The sequence below is a fragment of the Bufo gargarizans genome, chromosome 1 (assembly GCF_014858855.1).
Source record: "Bufo gargarizans isolate SCDJY-AF-19 chromosome 1, ASM1485885v1, whole genome shotgun sequence".
Classification (NCBI taxonomy): Eukaryota; Metazoa; Chordata; class Amphibia; order Anura; family Bufonidae; genus Bufo; species Bufo gargarizans.
This window is the reverse complement of record NC_058080.1, coordinates 495,926,047-495,951,598: the sequence shown is the minus strand read 5'-3', so window position 1 is coordinate 495,951,598 and position 25,552 is coordinate 495,926,047. Positions and strand designations below refer to the sequence as shown.

Here is a 25,552-nt window from a genome sequence, read left to right as displayed (position 1 = left end):
TGTTGTGTCTAAATCACATGTACATGTGCATTTACTGTGGCAATGAAATGTGCTTACTTACACATTATATTGTAACGGAGATGAACCAGAGGTATGTAAGCTACAGAAGCAAGCATTGCAAATCTAGAAAAGAGAATTGCCTGGACAAAAGAAGCCCCCCATTTATTTAATATCTTTGCTGGATGCCAACCAATACATTCACAGTTCTGATGGGGGTTATTCCTTTATCATACTCTTGAACGATAAATCAAGTTATGCATTATCAGCACATCACAATTGATTTATCATATTACACAAGAGCTGAGTAGCCCTACAGCAGCAGTGAGGGTTCTGCAGCTCCCATCTCTCCTACTTGGCAAACCTGAATTATGGAGGAAATTCAGAAGCCCTGTATACTTATTTTCTGCCATAAAAAAGTCACAACTTATCGGCGCTCCCCTTTTTTGCACAAAAATGTGCTTTTTTTGTAATTTTACTCCCTCCAACACTTTTTAAAATGTGGGCATCCTTAAAGGGGTTATCCAATTTCAGAAACAGCCCCCCCATGTGTCGGGCCCCTCAGAGGGAATATACGTACCCCGCTCACTGCGCTGCTCCTGGTCCCCGCACCGCCGCTTCTCCCTGTGCATGGATTAAAACATTGCGGGCGACGCTAGGGACGCTTGTCCCTGTCACCACCTGCCATTGGCTGGTCCCCCCATTCCAAAACCGGATGTACAGGGAGAAGCAGCAGAGGCGGTGCAGGGAGCGGGGTAAGTATATTTCCTCTGAGGGGCCTGGCACATGGGGGGGGGGTTGTTTGTGAAATTGGATAACCCCTTTAAGTTAGGTTCACACCTGCAGTGGGAATTCCAGCAGCGAACTGCAGAGGGAATGCCCACCAGCCCCATTCAGTATAATGGGGACTGGCAGAGATCCGGCCACATTCCGGCAGACACAAACCGCTGCCAGAATTCACACTGCAGGTGTGAAACCTGCCTTAGTTAGGCGAGTGGGTGTACACAAGATTTATTCAATTCAAATTAAGTCACAAAACATTTTGCAATATCACTCCAGTAGTCAGTGGTGAGGAAAATGGAGTAACAAGACAAGTGTTAAAAATTAAGACACACCAAATTTATCAAATATGTGACATTTGATAAATTTGGTGCAAATTATGGCAAAGCAGACCCAGGCAGAGCTGACAGTGTGCCTCATGATAAAGCTCACCCCATGTCTGATCTGTTTAAGAGGCGGCATCAGAAATTTAGCCAGCAGGTGGCAGCATCACACAATGAGCCGTCACCTCATTTGGAGGAGACTAGCATGGGAGAGGTAGGCGATTCTACTCAAGGTAAGAAGGGCATGTTCATATTGGGCAATAGGTTTCACTGTATATGATGGGCATGATGCTGTACTCTAAATGGGGTCATATGCCTGCACCTGGGGGAGTTATAGGGGTTTTCCAAGACTAATACTGATGACCTATACAGAGGATCGGTCATCAGTATCTGATAGGTGGGGGTTAGATACCCACCGATGAGCTGTTTGATAAGGCAGTAGCGTTCCTGCAAATGCTGAGGCCTTCTCACAGCTTTCCTGCAGCTCAGGTGAGTGCAATACCAAGCACAGCCACTAGACACTGTATAGCACTGTGCTTGGTAAGTTGGAGAAGGCAGAGGCACTCACAGGAGCATCGGTACCTTCTTAGCTGATCTGCGAGGGTCCTGGGTCGTATCCCCACTGATCAGATACTGACTACCTACCCCAATAGGTCATCAGTATTCAAGTCTTGGAAAACCCTTTTGAGTTGCAGCAATCTTGATTTGGGCAAGCAGCTGCATGGCGAGGGTGGCAGCACAAAGGAGGCCCATGCGGCATGCTTGTACTATATAAGGGTTCACAAGTAGAGTTGAGCGAACACCTGGATGTTCGGGTTCGAGAAGTTCGGCCGAACATCCCGGAAATGTTCGGGTTCGGGATCCGAACCCGATCCGAACTTCGTCCCGAACCCGAACCCCATTGAAGTCAATGGGGACCCGAACTTTTCGGCACTAAAAAGGCTGTAAAACAGCCCAGGAAAGAGCTAGAGGGCTGCAAAAGGCAGCAACATGTAGGTAAATCCCCTGCAAACAAATGTGGATAGGGAAATGAATTAAAATAAAAATTAAATAAATAAAAATTAACCAAAATCAATTGGAGAGAGGTTCCATAGCAGAGAATCTGGCTTCCCGTCACCCACCACTGGAACAGTCCATTCTCAGATATTTAGGCCCCGGCACCCAGGCAGAGGAGAGAGGTCCCGTAACAGAGAATCTGTCTTCATGTCAGCAGAGAATTAGTCTGCATGTCATAGCAGAGAATGAGGCTTCACGTCAGCCACCACTGCAACAGTCCATTGGCATATATTTAGGCCCAGCACACACACAGGCAGAGGAGAGAGGTCCCGTAACAGAGAATCTGGCTTCATGTCAGCAGAGAATCAGTCTGCATGTCATAGCAGAGAATCAGGCTTCACGTCAGCCACCACTGCAACAGTCCATTGTCATAAATTTAGGCCCAGCACCCAGGCAGAGGAGAGAGGTCCCGTAACAGAGAATCTGGCTTCATGTCAGCAGAGAATCAGTCTTCATATCATAGCAGAGAATCAGGCTTCACGTCACCCACCACTGTAAGAGTCAATTTTCATAAATTTAGGCCCAGAACCCAGGCAGAGGAAAAAGGTCCCGTAACAGACAATCTGGCTTCATGTCAGCAGAGAATCAGTCTTCATATCATAGCAGAGAATCAGGCTTCACGTCACCCACCACTGTAAGAGTCAATTTTCATAAATTTAGGCCCAGAACCCAGGCAGAGGAGAAAGGTCCCGTAACAGACAATCTGGCTTCATGTCAGCAGAGAATCAGTCTTCATATCATAGCAGAGAATCAGGCTTCACGTCACCCACCACTGTAAGAGTCAATTTTCATAAATTTAGGCCCAGAACCCAGGCAGAGGAGAAAGGTCCCGTAACAGACAATCTGGCTTCATGTCAGCAGAGAATCAGTCTTCATATCATAGCAGAGAATCAGGCTTCACGTCACCCACCACTGTAAGAGTCAATTTTCATAAATTTAGGCCCAGAACCCAGGCAGAGGAGAAAGGTCCCGTAACAGACAATCTGGCTTCATGTCAGCAGAGAATCAGTCTTCATATCATAGCAGAGAATCAGGCTTCACGTCACCCACCACTGTAAGAGTCAATTTTCATAAATTTAGGCCCAGAACCCAGGCAGAGGAGAAAGGTCCCGTAACAGACAATCTGGCTTCATGTCAGCAGAGAATCAGTCTTCATATCATAGCAGAGAATCAGGCTTCACGTCACCCACCACTGTAAGAGTCAATTTTCATAAATTTAGGCCCAGAACCCAGGCAGAGGAGAAAGGTCCCGTAACAGACAATCTGGCTTCATGTCAGCAGAGAATCAGTCTTCATATCATAGCAGAGAATCAGGCTTCACGTCACCCACCACTGTAAGAGTCAATTTTCATAAATTTAGGCCCAGAACCCAGGTAGAGGAGAAAGGTCCCGTAACAGACAATCTGGCTTCATGACAGCAGAGAATCAGTCTGCATGTCATAGCAGAGAATCAGGCTTCACGTCAGCCACCACTGCAACAGTCCATTGTCATAAATTTAGGCCCAGCACCCAGGCAGAGGAGAGAGGTCCCGTAAAAGAGGATCTGGCTTCATGTCAGCAGAGAATCAGTCTGCATGTCATAGCAGAGAATCAGGCTTCACGTCAGCCACCACTGCAACAGTCCATTGTCATAAATTTAGGCCCAGCACCCAGGCAGAGGAGAGAGGTCCCGTAACAGAGGATCTGGCTTCATGTCAGCAGAGAATCAGTCTGCATGTCATAGCAGAGAATCAGGCTTCACGTCAGCCACCACTGCAACAGTCCATTGTCATAAATTTAGGCCCAGCACCCAGGCAGAGGAGAGAGGTCCCGTAACAGACAATCTGGCTTCATGTCAGCAGAGAATTAGTCTGCATGTCATAGCAGAGAATCAGGCTTCATGTCAGCCACCACTGCAACAGTCCATTGGCATATATTTAGGCCTAGCACACAGGCAGAGGAGAGGTTCATTCAACTTTGGGTAGCATCGCAATATAATGGTAAAATGAAAATAAAAATAGGATTGAATGAGGAAGTGCCCTGGAGTCCAATAATATATGGTTATGGGGAGGTAGTTAATGTCTAATCTGGACAAGGGACGGACAGGTCCTGTGGGATCCATGCCTGGTTCATTTTTATGAACGTCAGCTTGTCCACATTGGCTGTAGACAGGCGGCTGCGTTTGTCTGTAATGACGCCCCCTGCCGTGCTGAATACACGTTCAGACAAAACGCTGGCTGCCGGGCAGGCCAGCACCTCCAAGGCATAAAAGGCTAGCTCTGGCCACGTGGACAATTTAGAGACCCAGAAGTTGAATGGGGCCGAACCATCAGTCAGTACGTGGAGGGGTGTGCACACGTACTGTTCCACCATGTTAGTGAAATGTTGCCTCCTGCTAACACGTTGCGTATCAGGTGGTGGTGCAGTTAGCTGTGGCGTGTTGACAAAAGTTTTCCACATCTCTGCCATGCTAACCCTGCCCTCAGAGGAGCTGGCCGTGACACAGCTGCCTTGGCGACCTCTTGCTCCTCCTCTGCCTTGGCCTTGGGCTTCCACTTGTTCCCCTGTGACATTTGGGAATGCTCTCAGTAGCGCGTCTACCAACGTGCGCTTGTACTCGCGCATCTTCCTATCACGCTCCAGTGCAGGAAGTAAGGTGGGCACATTGTCTTTGTAGCGTGGATCCAGCAGGGTGGCAACCCAGTAGTCCGCACAGGTTAAAATGTGGGCAACTCTGCTGTCGTTGCGCAGGCACTGCAGCATGTAGTCGCTCATGTGTGCCAGGCTGCCCAGGGGTAAGGACAAGCTGTCCTCTGTGGGAGGCGTATCGTCATCGTCCTGCCTTTCCCCCCAGCCACGCACCAGTGATGGACCCGAGCTGCGTTGGGTGCCACCCCGCTGTGACCATGCTTCATCCTCATCCTCATCCTCCTCCACCTCCTCCTCCTCATCCTCGTCCTCCTGTAGTGGGCCCTGGCTGGCCACATTTGTACCTGGCCTCTGCTGTTGCAAAAAACCTCCCTCTGAGTCACTTCGAAGAGACTGGCCTGAAAGTGCTAAAAATGACCCCTCTTCCTCATCCTCCTCCTCCTCCTCCTGGGCCACCTCCTGTTCCATCATCGCCCTAAGTGTTTTCTCAAGGAGACATAGAAGTGGTATTGTAACGCTGATAACGGTGTCATCGCCACTGGCCATGTTGGTGGAGTACTCGAAACAGCGCAACAGGGCACACAGGTCTCGCATGGAGGCCCAGTCATTGGTGGTGAAGTGGTGCTGTTCTGTAGTGCGACTGACCCGTGCGTGCTGCAGCTGAAACTCCACTATGGCCTGCTGCTGCTCGCACAGTCTGTCCAGCATGTGCAAGGTGGAGTTCCACCTGGTGGGCACGTCGCATATGAGGCGGTGAGCGGGAAGGCCGAAGTTACGCTGTAGCGCAGACAGGCGAGCAGCGGCAGGATGTGAACGCCGGAAGCGCGAACAGACGGCCCGCACTTTATGCAGCAGCTCTGACATGTCGGGGTAGTTGTGAATGAACTTCTGCACCACCAAATTCAGCACATGCGCCAAGCAAGGGATGTGCGTCAAATTGGCTAGTCCCAGAGCTGCAACGAGATTTCGCCCATTATCACACACCACCAGGCCGGGCTTGAGGCTCACCGGCAGCAACCACTCGTCGGTCTGTTCAATACCCCGCCACAACTCCTGTGCGGTGTGGGGCCTGTCCCCCAAACATATGAGTTTCAGAATGGCCTGCTGACGTTTACCCCGGGCTGTGCTGAAGTTGGTGGTGAAGGTGTGTGGCTGACTGGATGAGCAGGTGGAAGAAGAGGAGGAGGAAGCCGAGAAGGAGGAGGTGGCAACAGGAGGCAAAGAATGTTGCCCTGCGATCCTTGGCGGCGGCAGGACGTGCGCCAAACAGCTCTCCGCCTGGGGCCCAGCTGCCACTACATTTACCCAGTGTGCAGTTAGGGAGATATAGCGTCCCTGGCCGTGCTTACTGGTCCACGTATCTGTGGTTAGGTGGACCTTGCTACAGATGGCGTTGCGCAGTGCACACTTGATTTTATCGGATACTTGGTTGTGCAGGGAAGGCACGGCTCTCTTGGAGAAGTAGTGCCGGCTGGGAACAACATACTGTGGGACAGCAAGCGACATGAGCTGTTTGAAGCTGTCTGTGTCCACCAGCCTAAATGACAGCATTTCATAGGCCAGTAGTTTAGAAATGCTGGCATTCAGGGCCAGGGATCGAGGGTGGCTAGGTGGGAATTTACGCTTTCTATCAAATGTTTGTGAGATGGAGAGCTGAACGCTGGCGTGTGACATGGTTGAGACGCTTGGTGACGGAGGTGGTGGTGGTGGTGTTGTTGGTGGTACATCCCCTGTTTGCTGGGCGGCAGGTGCCAACGTTCCTCCAGAGGCGGAGGAAGAGGCCGAGGCGGCAGCAGCAGAATAGGCCGAGGCGGCAGCAGCAGAAGAGGTAGCAGGGGGAGCCTGAGTGACTTCCTTGGTTTTAAGGTGTTTACTCCACTGCAGTTCATGCTTTGCATGCAGGTGCCTGGTCATGCAGGTTGTGCTCAGGTTCAGAACGTTAATGCCTCGCTTCAGGCTCTGATGGCACAGCGTGCAAACCACTCGGGTCTTGTCGTCAGCACATTGTTTGAAGAAGTGCCATGCCAGGGAACTCCTTGAAGCTGCCTTTGGGGTGCTCGGTCCCAGATGGCGGCGGTCAGTAGCAGGCGGAGTCTCTTGGCGGCGGGTGTTCTGCTTTTGCCCACTGCTCCCTCTTTTGCTACGCTGTTGGCTCGGTCTCACCACTGCCTCTTCCTCCGAACTGTGAAAGTCAGTGGCACGACCTTCATTCCATGTGGGGTCTAGGACCTCATCGTCCCCTGCATCGTCTTCCACCCAGTCTTGATCCCTGACCTCCTGTTCAGTCTGCACACTGCAGAAAGACGCAGCAGTTGGCACCTGTGTTTCGTCATCATCAGAGACATGCTGAGGTGGTATTCCCATGTCCTCATCATCAGGAAACATAAGTGGTTGTGCGTCAGTGCATTCTATGTCTTTCACCGCTGGGGAAGGGCTAGGTGGATGCCCTTGGGAAACCCTGCCAGCGGAGTCTTCAAACAGCATAAGAGACTGCTGCATAACTTGAGGCTGAGACAGTTTCCCTGGTATGCATGGGGGTGATGTGACAGACTGATGGGGTTGGTTTTCAGGCGCCATCTGTGCGCTTTCTGCAGAAGACTGGGTGGGAGATAATGTGAACGTGCTGGATCCACTGTCGGCCACCCAATTGACTAATGCCTGTACCTGCTCAGGCCTTACCATCCTTAGAACGGCATTGGGCCCCACCATATATCGCTGTAAATTCTGGCGGCTACTGGGACCTGAGGTAGTTGGTACACTAGGACGTGTGGATGTGGCAGAACGGCCACGTCCTCTCCCAGCACCAGAGGGTCCACTAACACCACCACGACCATGTCCACGTCCGCGTCCCTTACTAGATGTTTTTCTCATTGTTATGGTTCACCACAACAACAAATATATTATTTGGCCCAATGTATTGTATTCAAATTCAGCGGGATATAAATTTGAGGCCTAGTATTTAGGCGCTGGGTGACCGGTATGGATTTAGTGACAGAATTAGACTTGGAAATGCACAGAAGCGTGTGTGTGAAGTTATTCTGAATGACCCAATGTGCACCTTGAATATTATATACCCTTTTTGGGATAGATTTCAAATAGCTCTGATATAGCAGGAACCACTAAATTATGAAATTGCTAAATTGGGAATTGTACTTCAACCCAGAACAAAAAATGTGCTTTGACGGGCACTAAATAACTTTCCCAGCTACAACAGGACAGCGGTAACGAGAGATTTAGAGGGATTTAAATTTGAGGCCTAGTATTTAGGCGCTGGGTGACAGGTATGGGTTTAGTGACAGAATTAGACTTGGAAATACACAGTAGCGGGTGTGTGTGAAGTTATTCTGAATGACCCAATGTGCACCTTCAATATTATATACCCTTTTTGGGATAGATTTCAAATAGCTCTGATATAGCAGGAACCACTAAATTATGAAATTGCTAAATTGGGAATTGTACTTCAACCCAGAACAAAAAATGTGCTTTGACGGACACTAAATATCTTGCCCAGCAACAACAGTACAGCGGTGGGTAACGAGAGATTTAGAGGGATTTAAATTTGAGGCCTAGTATTTAGGCGCTGGGTCACCGGTATGGATTTAGTGACAGAATTAGACTTGGAAATGCACAGAAGCGTGTGTGTGAAGTTATTCTGAATGACCCTATGTGCACCTTCAATATTATATACCCTTTTAGGGATAGATTTCAAATAGCTCTGATATAGCAGAAACCACTAAATTATGAAATTGCTAAATTGGGAATTGTACTTCAACCCAGAACAAAAAATGTGCTTTGACGGACACTAAATATCTTGCCCAGCAACAACAGTACAGCGGTGGGTAACGAGAGATTTAGAGGGATTTAAATTTGAGGCCTAGTATTTAGGCGCTGGGTCACCGGTATGGATTTAGTGACAGAATTAGACTTGGAAATGCACAGAAGCGTGTGTGTGAAGTTATTCTGAATGACCCTATGTGCACCTTCAATATTATATACCCTTTTAGGGATAGATTTCAAATAGCTCTGATATAGCAGAAACCACTAAATTATGAAATTGCTAAATTGGGAATTGTACTTCAACCCAGAACAAAAAATGTGCTTTGACGGACACTAAATATCTTGCCCAGCAACAACAGTACAGCGGTGGGTAACGAGAGATTTAGAGGGATTTAAATTTGAGGCCTAGTATTTAGGCGCTGGGTCACCGGTATGGATTTAGTGACAGAATTAGACTTGGAAATGCACAGAAGCGTGTGTGTGAAGTTATTCTGAATGACCCAATGTGCACCTTCAATATTATATACCCTTTTAGGGATAGATTTCAAATAGCTCTGATATAGCAGAAACCACTAAATTATGAAATTGCTAAATTGGGAATTGTACTTCAACCCAGAACAAAAATGTGCTTTGACGGACACTAAATATCTTGCCCAGCAACAACAGTACAGCGGTAACGAGAGATTTAGAGGGATTTAAATTTGAGGCCTAGTATTTAGGCGCTGGGTGACAGGTATGGGTTTAGTGACAGAATTAGACTTGGAAATACACAGTAGCGGGTGTGTGTGAAGTTATTCTGAATGACCCTATGTGCACCTTCAATATTATATACCCTTTTAGGGATAGATTTCAAATAGCTCTGATATAGCAGAAACCACTAAATTATGAAATTGCTAAATTGGGAATTGTACTTCAACCCAGAACAAAAAATGTGCTTTGACGGACACTAAATATCTTGCCCAGCAACAACAGTACAGCGGTGGGTAACGAGAGATTTAGAGGGATTTAAATTTGAGGCCTAGTATTTAGGCGCTGGGTCACCGGTATGGATTTAGTGACAGAATTAGACTTGGAAATGCACAGAAGCGTGTGTGTGAAGTTATTCTGAATGACCCAATGTGCACCTTCAATATTATATACCCTTTTAGGGATAGATTTCAAATAGCTCTGATATAGCAGAAACCACTAAATTATGAAATTGCTAAATTGGGAATTGTACTTCAACCCAGAACAAAAAATGTGCTTTGACGGACACTAAATATCTTGCCCAGCAACAACAGTACAGCGGTAACGAGAGATTTAGAGGGATTTAAATTTGAGGCCTAGTATTTAGGCGCTGGGTGACAGGTATGGGTTTAGTGACAGAATTAGACTTGGAAATACACAGTAGCGGGTGTGTGTGAAGTTATTCTGAATGACCCAATGTGCACCTTCAATATTATATACCCTTTTTGGGATAGATTTCAAATAGCTCTGATATAGCAGGAACCACTAAATTATGAAATTGCTAAATTGGGAATTGTACTTCAACCCAGAACAAAAAATGTGCTTTGACGGACACTAAATATCTTGCCCAGCAACAACAGTACAGCGGTAACGAGAGATTTAGCGGGATATAAATTTGAGGCCTAGTATTTAGGCGCTGGGTCACCGGTATGGATTTAGTGACAGAATTAGACTTGGAAATGCACAGAAGCGTGTGTGTGAAGTTATTCTGAATGACCCTATGTGCACCTTCAATATTATATACCCTTTTAGGGATAGATTTCAAATAGCTCTGATATAGCAGAAACCACTAAATTATGAAATTGCTAAATTGGGAATTGTACTTCAACCCAGAACAAAAAATGTGCTTTGACGGACACTAAATATCTTGCCCAGCAACAACAGTACAGCGGTGGGTAACGAGAGATTTAGAGGGATTTAAATTTGAGGCCTAGTATTTAGGCGCTGGGTCACCGGTATGGATTTAGTGACAGAATTAGACTTGGAAATGCACAGAAGCGTGTGTGTGAAGTTATTCTGAATGACCCTATGTGCACCTTCAATATTATATACCCTTTTAGGGATAGATTTCAAATAGCTCTGATATAGCAGAAACCACTAAATTATGAAATTGCTAAATTGGGAATTGTACTTCAACCCAGAACAAAAAATGTGCTTTGACGGACACTAAATATCTTGCCCAGCAACAACAGTACAGCGGTGGGTAACGAGAGATTTAGAGGGATTTAAATTTGAGGCCTAGTATTTAGGCGCTGGGTCACCGGTATGGATTTAGTGACAGAATTAGACTTGGAAATGCACAGAAGCGTGTGTGTGAAGTTATTCTGAATGACCCTATGTGCACCTTCAATATTATATACCCTTTTAGGGATAGATTTCAAATAGCTCTGATATAGCAGAAACCACTAAATTATGAAATTGCTAAATTGGGAATTGTACTTCAACCCAGAACAAAAAATGTGCTTTGACGGACACTAAATATCTTGCCCAGCAACAACAGTACAGCGGTGGGTAACGAGAGATTTAGAGGGATTTAAATTTGAGGCCTAGTATTTAGGCGCTGGGTCACCGGTATGGATTTAGTGACAGAATTAGACTTGGAAATGCACAGAAGCGTGTGTGTGAAGTTATTCTGAATGACCCTATGTGCACCTTCAATATTATATACCCTTTTAGGGATAGATTTCAAATAGCTCTGATATAGCAGAAACCACTAAATTATGAAATTGCTAAATTGGGAATTGTACTTCAACCCAGAACAAAAAATGTGCTTTGACGGACACTAAATATCTTGCCCAGCAACAACAGTACAGCGGTGGGTAACGAGAGATTTAGAGGGATTTAAATTTGAGGCCTAGTATTTAGGCGCTGGGTCACCGGTATGGATTTAGTGACAGAATTAGACTTGGAAATGCACAGAAGCGTGTGTGTGAAGTTATTCTGAATGACCCAATGTGCACCTTCAATATTATATACCCTTTTAGGGATAGATTTCAAATAGCTCTGATATAGCAGAAACCACTAAATTATGAAATTGCTAAATTGGGAATTGTACTTCAACCCAGAACAAAAAATGTGCTTTGACGGACACTAAATATCTTGCCCAGCAACAACAGTACAGCGGTAACGAGAGATTTAGAGGGATTTAAATTTGAGGCCTAGTATTTAGGCGCTGGGTGACAGGTATGGGTTTAGTGACAGAATTAGACTTGGAAATACACAGTAGCGGGTGTGTGTGAAGTTATTCTGAATGACCCAATGTGCACCTTCAATATTATATACCCTTTTTGGGATAGATTTCAAATAGCTCTGATATAGCAGGAACCACTAAATTATGAAATTGCTAAATTGGGAATTGTACTTCAACCCAGAACAAAAAATGTGCTTTGACGGACACTAAATATCTTGCCCAGCAACAACAGTACAGCGGTAACGAGAGATTTAGAGGGATTTAAATTTGAGGCCTAGTATTTAGGCGCTGGGTGACAGGTATGGGTTTAGTGACAGAATTAGACTTGGAAATACACAGTAGCGGGTGTGTGTGAAGTTATTCTGAATGACCCAATGTGCACCTTCAATATTATATACCCTTTTTGGGATAGATTTCAAATAGCTCTGATATAGCAGGAACCACTAAATTATGAAATTGCTAAATTGGGAATTGTATTTCAACCCAGAACAAGAAATGTGCTTGAACGGACACTAAATAACTCGCCCAGCTACAGCACTAGGGACAGATTTAGCTGGATATAAATTTGAGGCCTAGTATTTAGGCGCTGGGTGACCGGTATGGATTTAGTGACAGAATTAGACTGGGATATGGCCAAAAAATAAACAGACTATTGCTGGTTAAATGCACTTGGTGTGACAGCTTCACCCTGATGTAGGCTTTAGCCAAAAAACAACCACACCATTGAGGGTTAAATGCACTTGGTGACAGGCGCAGCTTGCCCCTGATTTTGTATATGGCCAAAAAATGAACAGACTATTGCTGGTTAAATGCACTTGGTGTGACAGCTTCACCCTGATGTAGGCTTTAGCCAAAAAACAACCACACCATTGAGGGTTAAATGCACTTGGTGACAGGCGCAGCTTGCCCCTGATTTTGTATATGGCCAAAAAATGAACAGACTATTGCTGGTTAAATGCACTTGGTGTCACAGCTTCACCCTGATGTAGGCTTTAGCCAAAAAACAACCACACCATTGAGGGTTAAATGCACTTGGTGACAGGCGCAGCTTGCCCCTGATTTTGTATATGGCCAAAAAATGAACAGACTATTGCTGGTTAAATGCACTTGGTGTGACAGCTTCACCCTGATGTAGGCTTTAGCCAAAAAACAACCACACCATTGAGGGTTAAATGCACTTGGTCGCAGCTTGTGCTGGCGCACCACAAGACACAAAATGGCCGCCGATCACCCCAGAAAAATGAGACTGACAAACGGTCTGTGCAGCCTAAAAACAGTGAGCAATTGAGGATCAGCAGCTCAATGATCCACAGCTGCAGATCGATCAGTTAATCAAGTCCTTTGGAGGAGTTAATCTGCCTAATCTCGCCCTACTGTCGCAGCCGCAACCTCTCCCTACGCTAATCAGAGCAGAGTGACGGGCGGCGCTATGTGACTCCAGCTTAAATAGAGGCTGGGTCACATGGTGCTCTGGCCAATCACAGCCATGCCAATAGTAGGCATGGCTGTGATGGCCTCTTGGGGCAAGTAGTATGACGCTTGTTGATTGGCTGCTTTGCAGCCTTTCAAAAAGCGCCAAGAAAGCGTCACAAAAGCGCCAAGAAAGCGACGAACACCGAACCCGGACTTTTACGAAAATGTCCGGGTTCGGGTCCGTGTCACGGACACCCCAAAATTCGGTACGAACCCGAACTATACAGTTCGAGTTCGCTCATCCCTATTCACAAGCAACATCAAGACGTCACTCATGTTGTCCTATGTGGCTGAAAATCATCTATCCCTGTGTAGTGTTCTGCTGCGAAATATACAATCCGCAGCATAAATAATGTTGATGTGTTGCGGATTTTCTGTTTGAGAATCTATCTATTCAGTTCAATGGGAAATTGATTCTAAAGTGGAAAACCCTGTGAAAAAATCTGCATAGTGGATAGAGCGTTTTCCACTGCAGAACAAACGTTCATATAAATAATTGTCCCAAAACAAAAGGTTTGTTGGGTGATCACATCTTTCATCTAACACCTAAAAGATTATTTTGCTGGCAGCACATTGCCCTGTGTAAACAGACAATATACAGAGTGAATGAGGGATGAATGATCATAATATCGATAGTTCGTCCCCCATTCACTTTGGTATAGAGCCTTATCAAATGCACACAGGTGACAATTTGTATACTGCGACTTGTATACTGTTGATCATGCTTGTTTATTGCCTGGTGTTGGCACATGTAAGAGGACCCTTAGGGCTCCTTCAGATGGACGTGTGTTTTTTTGCGGTCCACAAAAATGTATTGCATTCTGCATTTTTGGGGACCCATAGACTTTAATGGGGCAACGTCCAGATTTTCACTGACAAGTAAAGGACAGGTTTTATTTGTTTTAAGGGGCCGTGGAACGCAAGAAATGATGCGGACAGCACAAGGAGTGCTGTCCGCATCTTTTGGGGCCCCATAGAAGTGAATGCAGAAAGCAACATACGGCCAGCCATCTCAATGAGCCCTTAGGCTAAGTCCATAAAGTTCAAAGCTGAAGTATATACTGTATTTTTTCCTCAGATGCATTTTTCCCCCCCAAAAGTGGGTGGAAAAATGGCAGTGCGTCTTATGGATTGAATACTGGTGAGCGCCTCCATCATTATGGTAGTGCTCACTAGTACAGAGTAGGACCGGGAAGCAGTGCATACAATGCTCATGAAGCTGGCTGTACGCAACACTCCCTGGTCTTTGGGCGCCGTGCTGCACTGTCCTGACTGCGTACAGCATCAGGATGTAATGCGCACACTATGATCTGATGTGTAACGTCAGGTCACAATGCAACAAGGTACCCGGAAAAGACCAGGGAGCGGCGAGTGCAGGTGTTTGATGAATAATATTTTTTTCTTATTTTCTTCCTTTAAATCCTAGGAGGGTCTTACGGAGTGAAAAATACTGTATATTAAACTAAAAAAATTAAAAATAAAAGATAAAGAAATAAATATTGGCCACTAGGAGCAGAATGTTAATCTATATTGTAGACTAGTCACCAAATTGTACCTCTCACCCATCAATATGTATCTAAGCTAAGGACTCTTTCACACTTGCGTTGTCCGGATCCGGCGTGTACTCCATTTGCCGAAATTACATGCCGGATCCGGAAAAACGCAAGTGAACTGAAAGCATTTGAAGACGGATCCGTCTTCAAAATGCGTTCAGTGTTACTATGACAGCCAGGACGCTATTAAAGTCCTGGTTGCCATAGTAGTAGTGGGGAGCGGGGGAGCAGTATACTTACCGCCCGTGCAGCTCCCGGGGCGCTCCAGAATGACGTCAGAGCGCCCCATGCGCATGGATGACGTGCCATGCGATCATGTCATCCATGCGCGTGGGGCGCCCTGACGTCACTCTGGAGCCGCACGGACGGTAAGTATACTGCTCCACCGCTCCCCACTACACTTTACCATGGCAAACAGGACTTTAGCGTCCCGGCAGCCATGGTAACCATTCAGAAAAAGCTAAACGTCGGATCCGGCAATGCGCCGAAACGACGTTTAGCTTAAGGCCGGATCCGGATTAATGCCTTTCAATGGGCATTAATTCCGGATCCGGCTTTGCGGCAAGTCTTCAGGATTTTTGGCCGGAGCAAAAAGCGCAGCATGCTGCGGTATTTTCTCCGGCCAAAAAACGTTCCGGTCCGGAACTGAAGACATCCTGATGCATCCTGAACGGATTTCTCTCCATTCAGAATGCATGGGGATAATCCTGATCAGGATTCTTCCGGCATAGAGCCCCGACGACGGAACTCTATGCCGGAAGAAAAGAACGCAAGTGTGAAAGAGCCCTAAGAAGGTTATTGACCGTGAACAATGTCATTTGAAAGAAATACTTACAAGATATGTAACTGAAATGGTATGAAACATATCTTTCAAATAACACTGAATTTAAGGCCAATGATTGGCACTGCTCGTCATTCTTACTTGTAGGGATCCACCAGCTCCTCTGTGACGTAGTTAAGAAAGTTCCAGCCACCGTACGCAAAGGATCCTTGGAGGAATGCCAATGCAATGAGACCAATGTCTGGCTCCTGGAAATTCTCAAAAGCGTTCTTTGGTTCCAGCCAGAAATATTCCCCTGATGTGAAACAAGCAGCATGGTTAGGCAAGGTAACAGAAACCAAACTAGCCAATAAACGATCCTTCCACTCAAAGTAGATTTTCTGGCATGTTTCAGAATGAACCAATATTTCTACCTCCAGCATTACCTATGCACTTACATTACTGTCTGAGACTCCATCCACATGGCAAAACCATCTAGTTACTTTCTGTGCAGAGATATGGTGCCTACATACGGTACTATAGTTGCAATGCTTCTAGAAGAGAATACCTCCATCATTTATGTGGCATCTGATGGAGCCTGACATTTGTTTAGATTCATGTAGAATCTGGAAAATAAACTATGTCTCCATTTAAAATTTGAAGCCAACAGCGCTGTATTAGCACAACACAAGCCCTTATAGCGATATAATTGAATCAAAATATATTTCTGATACCATAATAAATGCAGTACGATAACTTAAAGGGGTTTTCCAGGCTTCTGATATTGATATGCTATTAATATGGGCAGCATGGTGGCTTGCAGCGCTGGGGTCCTAGGTTCGAATCCAACCAAGAACAACATCTGCATGGAGTTTGTATGTTCTCCCTGTGTTTGCATGGGATTCCTCTGGGTTCTCCGGTTTCCTCCCACACTCCAAAGACATACTGATAGGGAACGTAGATTGTGAGCCCCATTGGGGACAGCTTGATGCTAATAAATAATATCGAATTGGTGAAGGTTCAAAACCTGGAACCCCCGCCGATCATCAGTTTTGTGCAGCCTTCGGTGCTGGAGCTAGTACTTTGAATGAAAGAGGAAGCACAGCGCCGTTCAACGTTTAGTGGCCATGACGGGTTACTGCAGCTCACTGCCCATTGGACCCTTTAAGGTGTATTTACATGAACATTCAAAAGAGGGTCCAATCATGGCAGTAACTTTTATGTGGGCATCATTGTCGGCAGCACATCTCCATATGTAAACAGGGATGTGCTGCCAACGATATACAAACTATAAGGCAAGCGAACGATCATTTTTATCCCCATTTGGGATGCTTCAAATGTTGCTCGTTATGGCCAAGCATCGGCCCCTGTAAAAAAGGGCCAGAAGAATAAGCACCCTTACCTTTACAGATCTGGACAAATCCCATGATTATAATCAGTCCCAATGCAAGCAGCTTCCCAGCTGTGAATATGTCTTGAACTCGGGTGGCCCATCGTACGCTGGCACAGTTCACCCAGGTGAGCAGCACTTAAGAAAAAAAAAAGACAAATGGTTGGAAACGGATCGCTAGCACAGATGATGCTGACAAACTGTTTTACTGCCTATTCCTGCTACTACTTCTCCGTAACATATGGCTTCATTTACTTTTATTGTATATAGGTGCAACATTTACTGAGATTCACAGCAAATGAGCCAAAACTAGCCTTTATTTACTTAGCGAAGCTTGAGCTAGGGCCGCATGTCATCAATTACTTTTACTGCATATTTTGCACCTAAATGCAATGTTTGCAAAGCAGCCATAGTATACAACACTGATGTAGTAAATGTGAACCGCACATGGAGGCCACAAACAGAATGGCTGGAATTGATCATTTCTACACTAATGCTAAAAGCTGCATGTGGTCACGTTCATTACCTGCTGTTTCCCCCCAATAATGTATACTTGCATAGGAGAAAAAAAAAAAAAAAAAAAAAAAAAAAAGTAAAATCGCCCAACTTTGGATAAATATAAGGAAGGAAAAACACCAGCAGCACGCATAGCTACAATTTTTTTTTTTACTTTACGGCAAGCTACACCTTTGGGCCTCTTTCACATGAACCTGTGCGCTCCGTAGCCATATTGCAGACCACATTTGCAGATCCTCAATACATGGGCGCTGTTCCATGGGCATTCTGCATCACGGATGCGGACCCATTCACTTGAATGGGTTCACAAACCCGGAGATGCGGAACGGAAGCACTACGGAGTGCTTCCGTGGGGTTTCGGCCCATACTTCCGTTCCGCAAAAAGATTGAATATGCCCTATCTTTTTATGGAATGGCCGGATCGCGGACCGATTAAAGTGAATGGGTCTGCAAACCGTTACAGCTGCCCCACAGACAGTGTTCCTGCATTGCGGCCCGCAGCATGACCACGGGGCGCACAGGTTCGTGTGCAAGAGGCCTTAACCTCACCCAGTTCCTATCCGTATACCATATATATGCTCCATGAAGCCCAGTTCCTAGAAGCCAGAAGGGCTTCCGTGTGCCTCCGGATCTCTGTGGCTGCACCGCAAGAGATAGGACATGTCTTATATGGCTGAAACACGCAGACTGCGGGTCTGCACAGCGATGTGGGGTACACACGGCCAGTGTCCGTGTTTTGCAGATCTGAGGTTTGCATGTGAATTCACCCTAAGAAAGTCCCCTTAGATGAAAGAGGGGCACATTTACTAAGACCAGCTTTTTACATCGTTATTAGTTTCCTCCTTCGCTGCCGTATGCTTCATCTAGTTTATGACAAGGCATAAATGTTAGCCCTGGCATGGCCCTCAACATGACCCGATTCATCCCTGTCCCACCCAACTGCCAAACAAGGTGTGAAACAAGCAGTGTGCCTAAATATTGTTGCATGGCTAATAAAAATAAAAAATCTACAATAATTGCAAGTCACTTAATAAATGACCCCCAATTCGTCCTGTAAAAAATGCAGATGGGACATGGACGGTATCCGTGTGAATGTAGCCTAAGAATTCTGAGACCTTTGGAATAGTAAATCTGCCCCATTGTCTCTGATCCTCTATAGGTCCTCTCTGAACAATTTGGACAAACCTAACCGAGGGCGAGGATCAGGTGCATGATATTGCAGTGCCAGAAGGATTGAAGGCTTCCATGCACATTAGTGCATCATTTGGCAGAAGCCACCATTTTCATTGTGACCTGCTGACAATGTATATGTGGAGCTCTCGACTCTCCCTCGTCAGAAACAAGGATTGGGCACTTTGGATTTGAACGCCCCATCCCTTTGTTTTTCTAGGTCCTAGGAGCTAATGCATGTATGTGCATGGAGGAGTCGGCGAGACAGGCGTTGTCGATAGCATTTAAAGGAGTATGGGCATCTTTGGGCTAGTGCTAGCTGGTGAGGTCTGTATTGAAGCAAGGCGACGCTGCCACTTTGCATCTCACTTGACTGCACACAAATGAGATCTAATACCTGTGCCATGACCAGACACAAAGTTGCTAAGTGAACAGAAACGTAATCTAAGTCATCTTGCATATCAAGCCTTGGCTCAAAGCTCCAAAATAACACTTAAGTGAATTGGAAAGAATATTTGTCATTTAGAACTGAATGTGCTCTATATTTCTAACATCAGTAGCAATGTCATCCTCCGGCCAAATGTTGCTCAACCCTCAGAGATGCACTGTATTGCGGCAGAGCACACAATGGCATACATACTGCTTGGCTGCATATATTCAGTCGAATACCGCATAGCCTAAGAGGAATTGGATCAGATTCACATATTGATCTGAATACATCATTCTACAGAATACATAGCAGTACATGAAGCACTTCTTACAGTTTCCTAATTCCTTCTGAAGAACTGCACAGAAGGGGTGGCGTCGTGCCATCCTACTAATCATCTATGGCCCCTTTCCAGTGCCCATGTTCAGACAGGTGAGACACGCCACCCTTAAATAAGGAGGAAGTCTGGAAGTCAGCAAGGACGCTTCCTAAGTGTCAAGTCTGTGCATGGTGTGGAAGGGCAAACTGTTCTCCCATGCCTACACCCAATAACGTGTTCCTGTGACATTGAGATAATAGATAATGAGTACCGTATGAATTGGGAGAGCCCAGTTACTAGGCGATAACATGTATGACGTGTGTGTATAGAATACTATGTGCACAGACTGATAAACTGAGATGGTAATGGGGGAAGGGTTGTGCCGTTCCCACCCCCGACACTTCTCTATCATCCTTTGTAGGATGCAGGAATCGTCATCCTGTTATTTACTGTCCGCATCTATTCACTGCTTTTCTGCTCATTATCCATGTACATAGTAGCTACATTTTATACTATATTTATACTATATTAGCTAAGGTTTCTTTAAACCCATTTATAGTGCATAACCTAAAAGGACCCTACATGCGCTGTACAAGGACTAGCAAAGAATAAATTGGTATGCAGCCTCTGAATGAACAATGGGTTAATGGGCGAGACCTTTTCTGAATCTTTATAATGGTTCATATAACATGTGTATATATAAATTATTACATATGGCAAAGGAAAACTGCAACCAGATTGCTTCTTGTGACTCACTAGGTAGGATACTATTCCAAGCCGAACGCATGCAATCAGACTGAGAAAAACACATCTCATCTGTAGACCATAAATGCATCAATAAAACAAAAAAAACAAAAAGGACATTTGGCCAGATTTACCAAGTTAAATCTGGGCTGCAATCTGTGGCCCCCCTCACAGCATACCAAGCACAGCACAGTACATTGTATAGCGGCTTGTGCGTGGTATGGCAGTACCAGGTCCAGTCACTTGAATGGACGGAGCTGCGGAGAGGCCATGTGACTGGCCTGGGAAGAGGCTGGAGCATTCACCAGTACGCCATGGCTTCTTCAAACATATGATCAGCGGAGCCCCCGCTATACAGATACTGATGACCCCTCTTTACCTACCCGTTCCATCTCTTCGTGAGAACTTAGATGGTATAGAAATGTACACATACAGATTAGGAACACTTGAACTAACACAGAAAGTTATCCAAGGGTCAATCTGTAGAACAATGTTGACCATTTGCCAAAGAAAATTTCCAAGAAATTGACAGAATGATTGATTTTGGCAGCACCGAGCCATGTTTTTAGCAGCCATCACTGGTCTATGGGTCATTACAAAGGCTTGTTTTCTTTCAGATCTAGATACTCTAAAGTGAAATTTCCTATGTTATTGACAATATTCACATACCAAATGTATCTGGTGAGGATAAGGGGTTAAAGGCCGCTTACATTGGCCGCTTATCAGTGACCGAAAAAACATTAACTGCTCTGTGTGAATGGAAGGGAAGATGGAGAATACAACCATAATTTATTGTTGAACTCGATTGATTGTCCCACCATAAAGATCACCACTATCGGCACAATCAAAGTGACGTTTACAAGCTATTGCGGCGTAGTGTATAACTCTAGGCTGTTAGGCAGCATTTATGGTTCCCATTGGCAGGGAGGATAAAAATGATGGAAATATCCATTGCAACCTCTGCAAAAAAAAAATTTAGATCAAGGATCATTCGACGATGATTGCAAAATAACTATGTAAATAGTCCTTTAAAACCTACCTACTTCTTGTGTGCTTTCCTAGAAAGACAACTGGAGGACAGGTAGTGGTCACACACTTGTATTACCACTCCATTCAAAGTCTACGGGATTGGCAGAGAAAGGCAAACGCTGTCTTTGTTTGTTTCTGAGTTTAAGATTGAGGGGGAAGGGAGACGCAGATGAAATCTTTACCTTGGGTGAAGGGCAGCCTAGCTACACCTCTAACTACTCATACTTTACATGGTGAGCTATAAACATATATCTACAATATTAGATTAAGGCCCCTATCTACATTAGTGTAATGTCTTGTCAGCCAACAGTCTATGTGTATGGGGAGCTCCTAACTGTTCCCGGACAGATGTTGTGGGAGAGAATAGGACAAAGTGAGTATTTTCTTCTCCCAGGAGATAGGTTTCTCCTCTCTCCATTGTGGAAGAACTGAACCAAACATGTATCTGTTTGGGAAAGTCAGGAGAGATAGCCATCGGCATGCTCGGACTGGCCCACCGGGGAATTCCTCGGTGACCCCCAGTCTCCTGCGCCCAGAGATAAGGCAAAGGAGTAGGTATTTACCTTGTTTCTCAGGAGAGATAATTATTGTAACCACTAGGTGGCAGTATCGCACAGTGAGGCAGCCTCCTACTGGTGTAAATTGAACAGGAGGCCATGCAGTATCTTCTCAATTTCAGGGCTGCTGGCAGTGAAGGAGGAGAGAACATGTATGGCCATCCTCCTGCCCTCCCTGCTGTCAGAAACTGGTTGCTGGAGAGAAAGACTCCTCTGCGGTGCTGGGCTGATTTCTCAGGTGTGTGACAGTAGTAGGCTATAGGAGACTAAGGGGGAAATAGGGGATTCGTTTATAGTAGACTCATATCTGTGTATGTGTGCTGCTCTCTGCAGAGTTCAGCGTGGCATTGGGGGGGGGGGGGGGGGGGGGGAGACACTCTTCCCTAGGTCCCCCCAATGCCTCTTCTTTAGGTACACCCTCATTAGTGCCACAGCTCCAGATGCCCCCACTCTAAATGCACCCCTAATATTGCCTCTTCTCCAGTTCCGCCCCCCCCCCCCAAATACCTCTGCTCCCGGATCACCACCATTACCCTGCTTCAGGCGACTCTAATGCCCCTGCTTTAGGTGCACCCCCATAAATGCCTTAGCTCCAGATGCCCCCACTCTAAATGCACCGCTAATATTGCATCTTCTCCAGTTACCCCTGCTCCACGATCCCCACTACCACCCTACCTCAGGTGACCCTAATGCCTCTGTTATGACCCTCCGTTTGTGCCCTTTGCTTGGGCTTTGTTAAAGGTTATGACCTGCTACACTTAATAGGGCTATGCATAAATGTCTTGGTGTGTGCATTGCATGTTTCCCATGTGTGATTGGTGTGTGCTATATATGTACTATGTATCAGTGGTGTATTTGCAGTATTTGCCATATGCATCAGTCGCATGTGAGCCATGTATAAGTGTCTTGTGTGCCACATGTGTCCAATGAGTGATTGGTGTGCGCTGCATGTGTCTTGTTTTTGACTGACTTAAGTGCAGGATATCCATATATGTGTAACTTCTGCCACATGCATGTTTGTGCATTTTGCTGTGAATGTCTACATCATACTTCATCTTTAATATTTCTGTTATCACTGTAAGTGCTCATGAACACGACCATTGGATGTTTTGTGGTCTGCACATTGTGGATCCCCAAAACATGGATACGGGGTGTGTGCATTCCACATTATGTGGAACAGAACAGCCGGCCTCTAATAGAACAGTCCTATCCTTGTCTGTAATGCCGACAATAGGACATGTCCTATCATTTTGCAGAACAGCCATGCGGACATACAGACATGGAGACTTTTTTTGTGGCCCCATGGAAATTTAGTGAACGGTACAGACATGATAAAGTTAGTGTGCAGGAGCCCCAAGGTGGGCCCCCAGAATCAGTTATACTGGTGGGCCCCAAGTACCCTAGAGCCTAAGGATTGTCTGGCAGACAGCTACTGAATATGTGTGGTTAGCTTTACTCCCCCATTCATAGGTTACCTTTATGGAGGGAAGCTGCTTAACATCTTGGGTCAAACAGATGAAAAATCTAGATATATTGGTATCAAATAGATCTGCAGACAAAAACCTCATGCCTGTGGCCAACTGTACAGACGTTGGTCACTAGGACATTTTTAAGAAGGAATTTGATCATTCTCCTTTGAATTAGGTATAAGAAAGACTAATGTCAGGATCCCTGCATGCTATCCATTACTTTTCATCATCATACGGGCAGAAGTTTAGCTGAATTATTGATGGGTGAATGGTCACCTGGGGTATGGACGTGCAGAATATGTTGGATTGTTTAGTTCAGCTGGACACTATATATGAATGGACTAATACTTATAAGTAACATTACCTCCTGCAGTACAATGGAAATACGCAGATAAGGTAACATATTACATAATGCTCTCTTCCAAGTATTCTTCTCACAAGAGTCGCTGTATGACCTCAAGCAGTGATCTGTTTCTCCTGCTCCAGTGTAAAGAACATGATAAAGTTCTCACTAGGCTGCATGCATAGCTGCTGGTGATGTGATGTCACTGGCTCCCATGGTTTAGTTTGTCCTATCCATACTCCAATACTTGGAAATCACTCATGTATGTGTACAATGTCCTGAGGATCACGGCATTCTGCCAGGCCAGACAACTTGTTTTCAAGCTCAGAAGAAATTGGAAGACAGATGGGAGGGAAGAGAATATTAACCAAAAATAACCTGTGGGAGAAGGAGGGGGAGTAGTAAGTCAGAAAACTGTACAAAAAAACACACTTGGAAAAAAAGAAAAAGAAAAGAGAAGTAGAGCATTGAAAACAAGGACAAAAGAGGAGACGAATAATCTCAAAAACACTACTGACTACAATAGATATGACTAAACCACCTCTTCAGACAAGCCTACAACCAGTGACTCTGCTGCCTCTATACCGCCATGACCAGCTTCACCCTCACCTACTGTGTCCTTCTCCCATACCATGTAGATTGTAGGCCCTCCCGGGCAGGGTCCTCTCTCCTCCTGTACCAGTTTGTAACTCGTCTTGTTCTTGCTTAGTGCAATTGTCTGTATTATGTATGTATATCCCTTATCATATGTACAGCGCTATGGAATGAATAGCGCTTTAATAAATAATAATAACCAACTCAGAAACAAAGTGGCTACAACAAGTACATCACATGTGTCGCTTCATATACTTTTACCTTGAAGTTATCGGACAACTCATGATATGTCCAACAAAAGTTCAAGACCTCAGATCTTTAGGAACATATGTAAAGTGTATTCTAGCATGTGTCCTATAATTTTATAAAAAGGAGCACTTATTTCTCTTCGGGAAGGATTGTATGGTGTAACTTTTATATGATATTAAATGTTCATTTTAAAAGTACATGAATTCATAAGCTTGGTGGAACAGTCGGAATGGGGACCTCATAAGCCCACCAGCGTTCTGCACATCAGGCTCCGTGCAATGGTTTCCATTCTAAAAAGCAGCCACAAAACATAGTAGATCAGGGCCATACTCATTAATCCAGAATAGCCCTTTCATGTGGAATACAGCCATTTACTAAAACAGGCCTGTCAGGAGAGGCGACGGGTTATCTTTAAGATTGTGTGAGTCACTATTCTTATCAGTTCCCGGAGATACAAAAGAGAACTGGAGGACGGAAAGCCACATCCACCAGAGCAGTAATACAGGCTGGTTATAGATGGAGATCCATATACGTGCCATAACAGATATGTCACCAGCGGATCTCATGCTGAGCTGAACGCTAGACAAACACGCGTGACTCTCCTGACAGACAGGATACGCTTTTCTCTGTGCCTCAGACAGGCATTATCTCCCCTCCAAACAGTGGATTTCTCCTATCGCTTCCCTTCCTCTACCTGTCTGCTGACTCAGCCCTGACTAATCAGTCTGTCTGAATAAGGGCACTTGAGGCCCAGCTGCGCTTGCACAATCCACTCCCCCCTTCCTCTATGTTTTCAGCTTCCATGGAACCAGTTTAAGCAGGATCGTCTCCTCTCGGCTGCCAGGCACTATGTCTAGAGCACAGTCCAAAACAACCCATCCCCCTTATCATCTGAGACAAGGGCTGTAGCCACAACCAAAGCCCAGTCCTTGCCTAGTAACTGTTCTCACAAGTATGTGAGCTGAACCCTGACATCTTGGCCTCATCCTATCAGGGGTTGTTTATTAACAGTTATATGCCAGTTTTGGGCATTTTGCGACTTTTTCAACACTCTTGCGACAGTATTTTGGAGTGGCCTGACTGGGGCCGGTACATCTGACCTGAAAAATTTACTAACGTTACCAAATATTCACTAATGTTGGCAAAAAACCACTCCAGTCAGGCAGGGGCAGGAATAGTTTTCACTTAAGGCGCACGGACTG

At 45.5% G+C, this 25,552-nt stretch overlaps 1 protein-coding gene across 1 annotated transcript in view; it reads right to left on the bottom strand.

Moving 5' to 3' along the window:
- The window catches only part of SLC7A8 (solute carrier family 7 member 8), a 53,323-nt gene that overhangs the window by 6,135 nt on the left and 21,636 nt on the right, over positions 1 to 25,552 (bottom strand). The window contains exons 5-6 of the mRNA XM_044274474.1: positions 16,946 to 17,071; positions 15,706 to 15,859 (exon numbers count right to left, since the gene is read on the bottom strand). Of these exons, the coding sequence (XP_044130409.1) occupies positions 15,706 to 15,859; positions 16,946 to 17,071 (280 nt within the window). The remainder of the gene's footprint in view (positions 1 to 15,705; positions 15,860 to 16,945; positions 17,072 to 25,552) is intronic.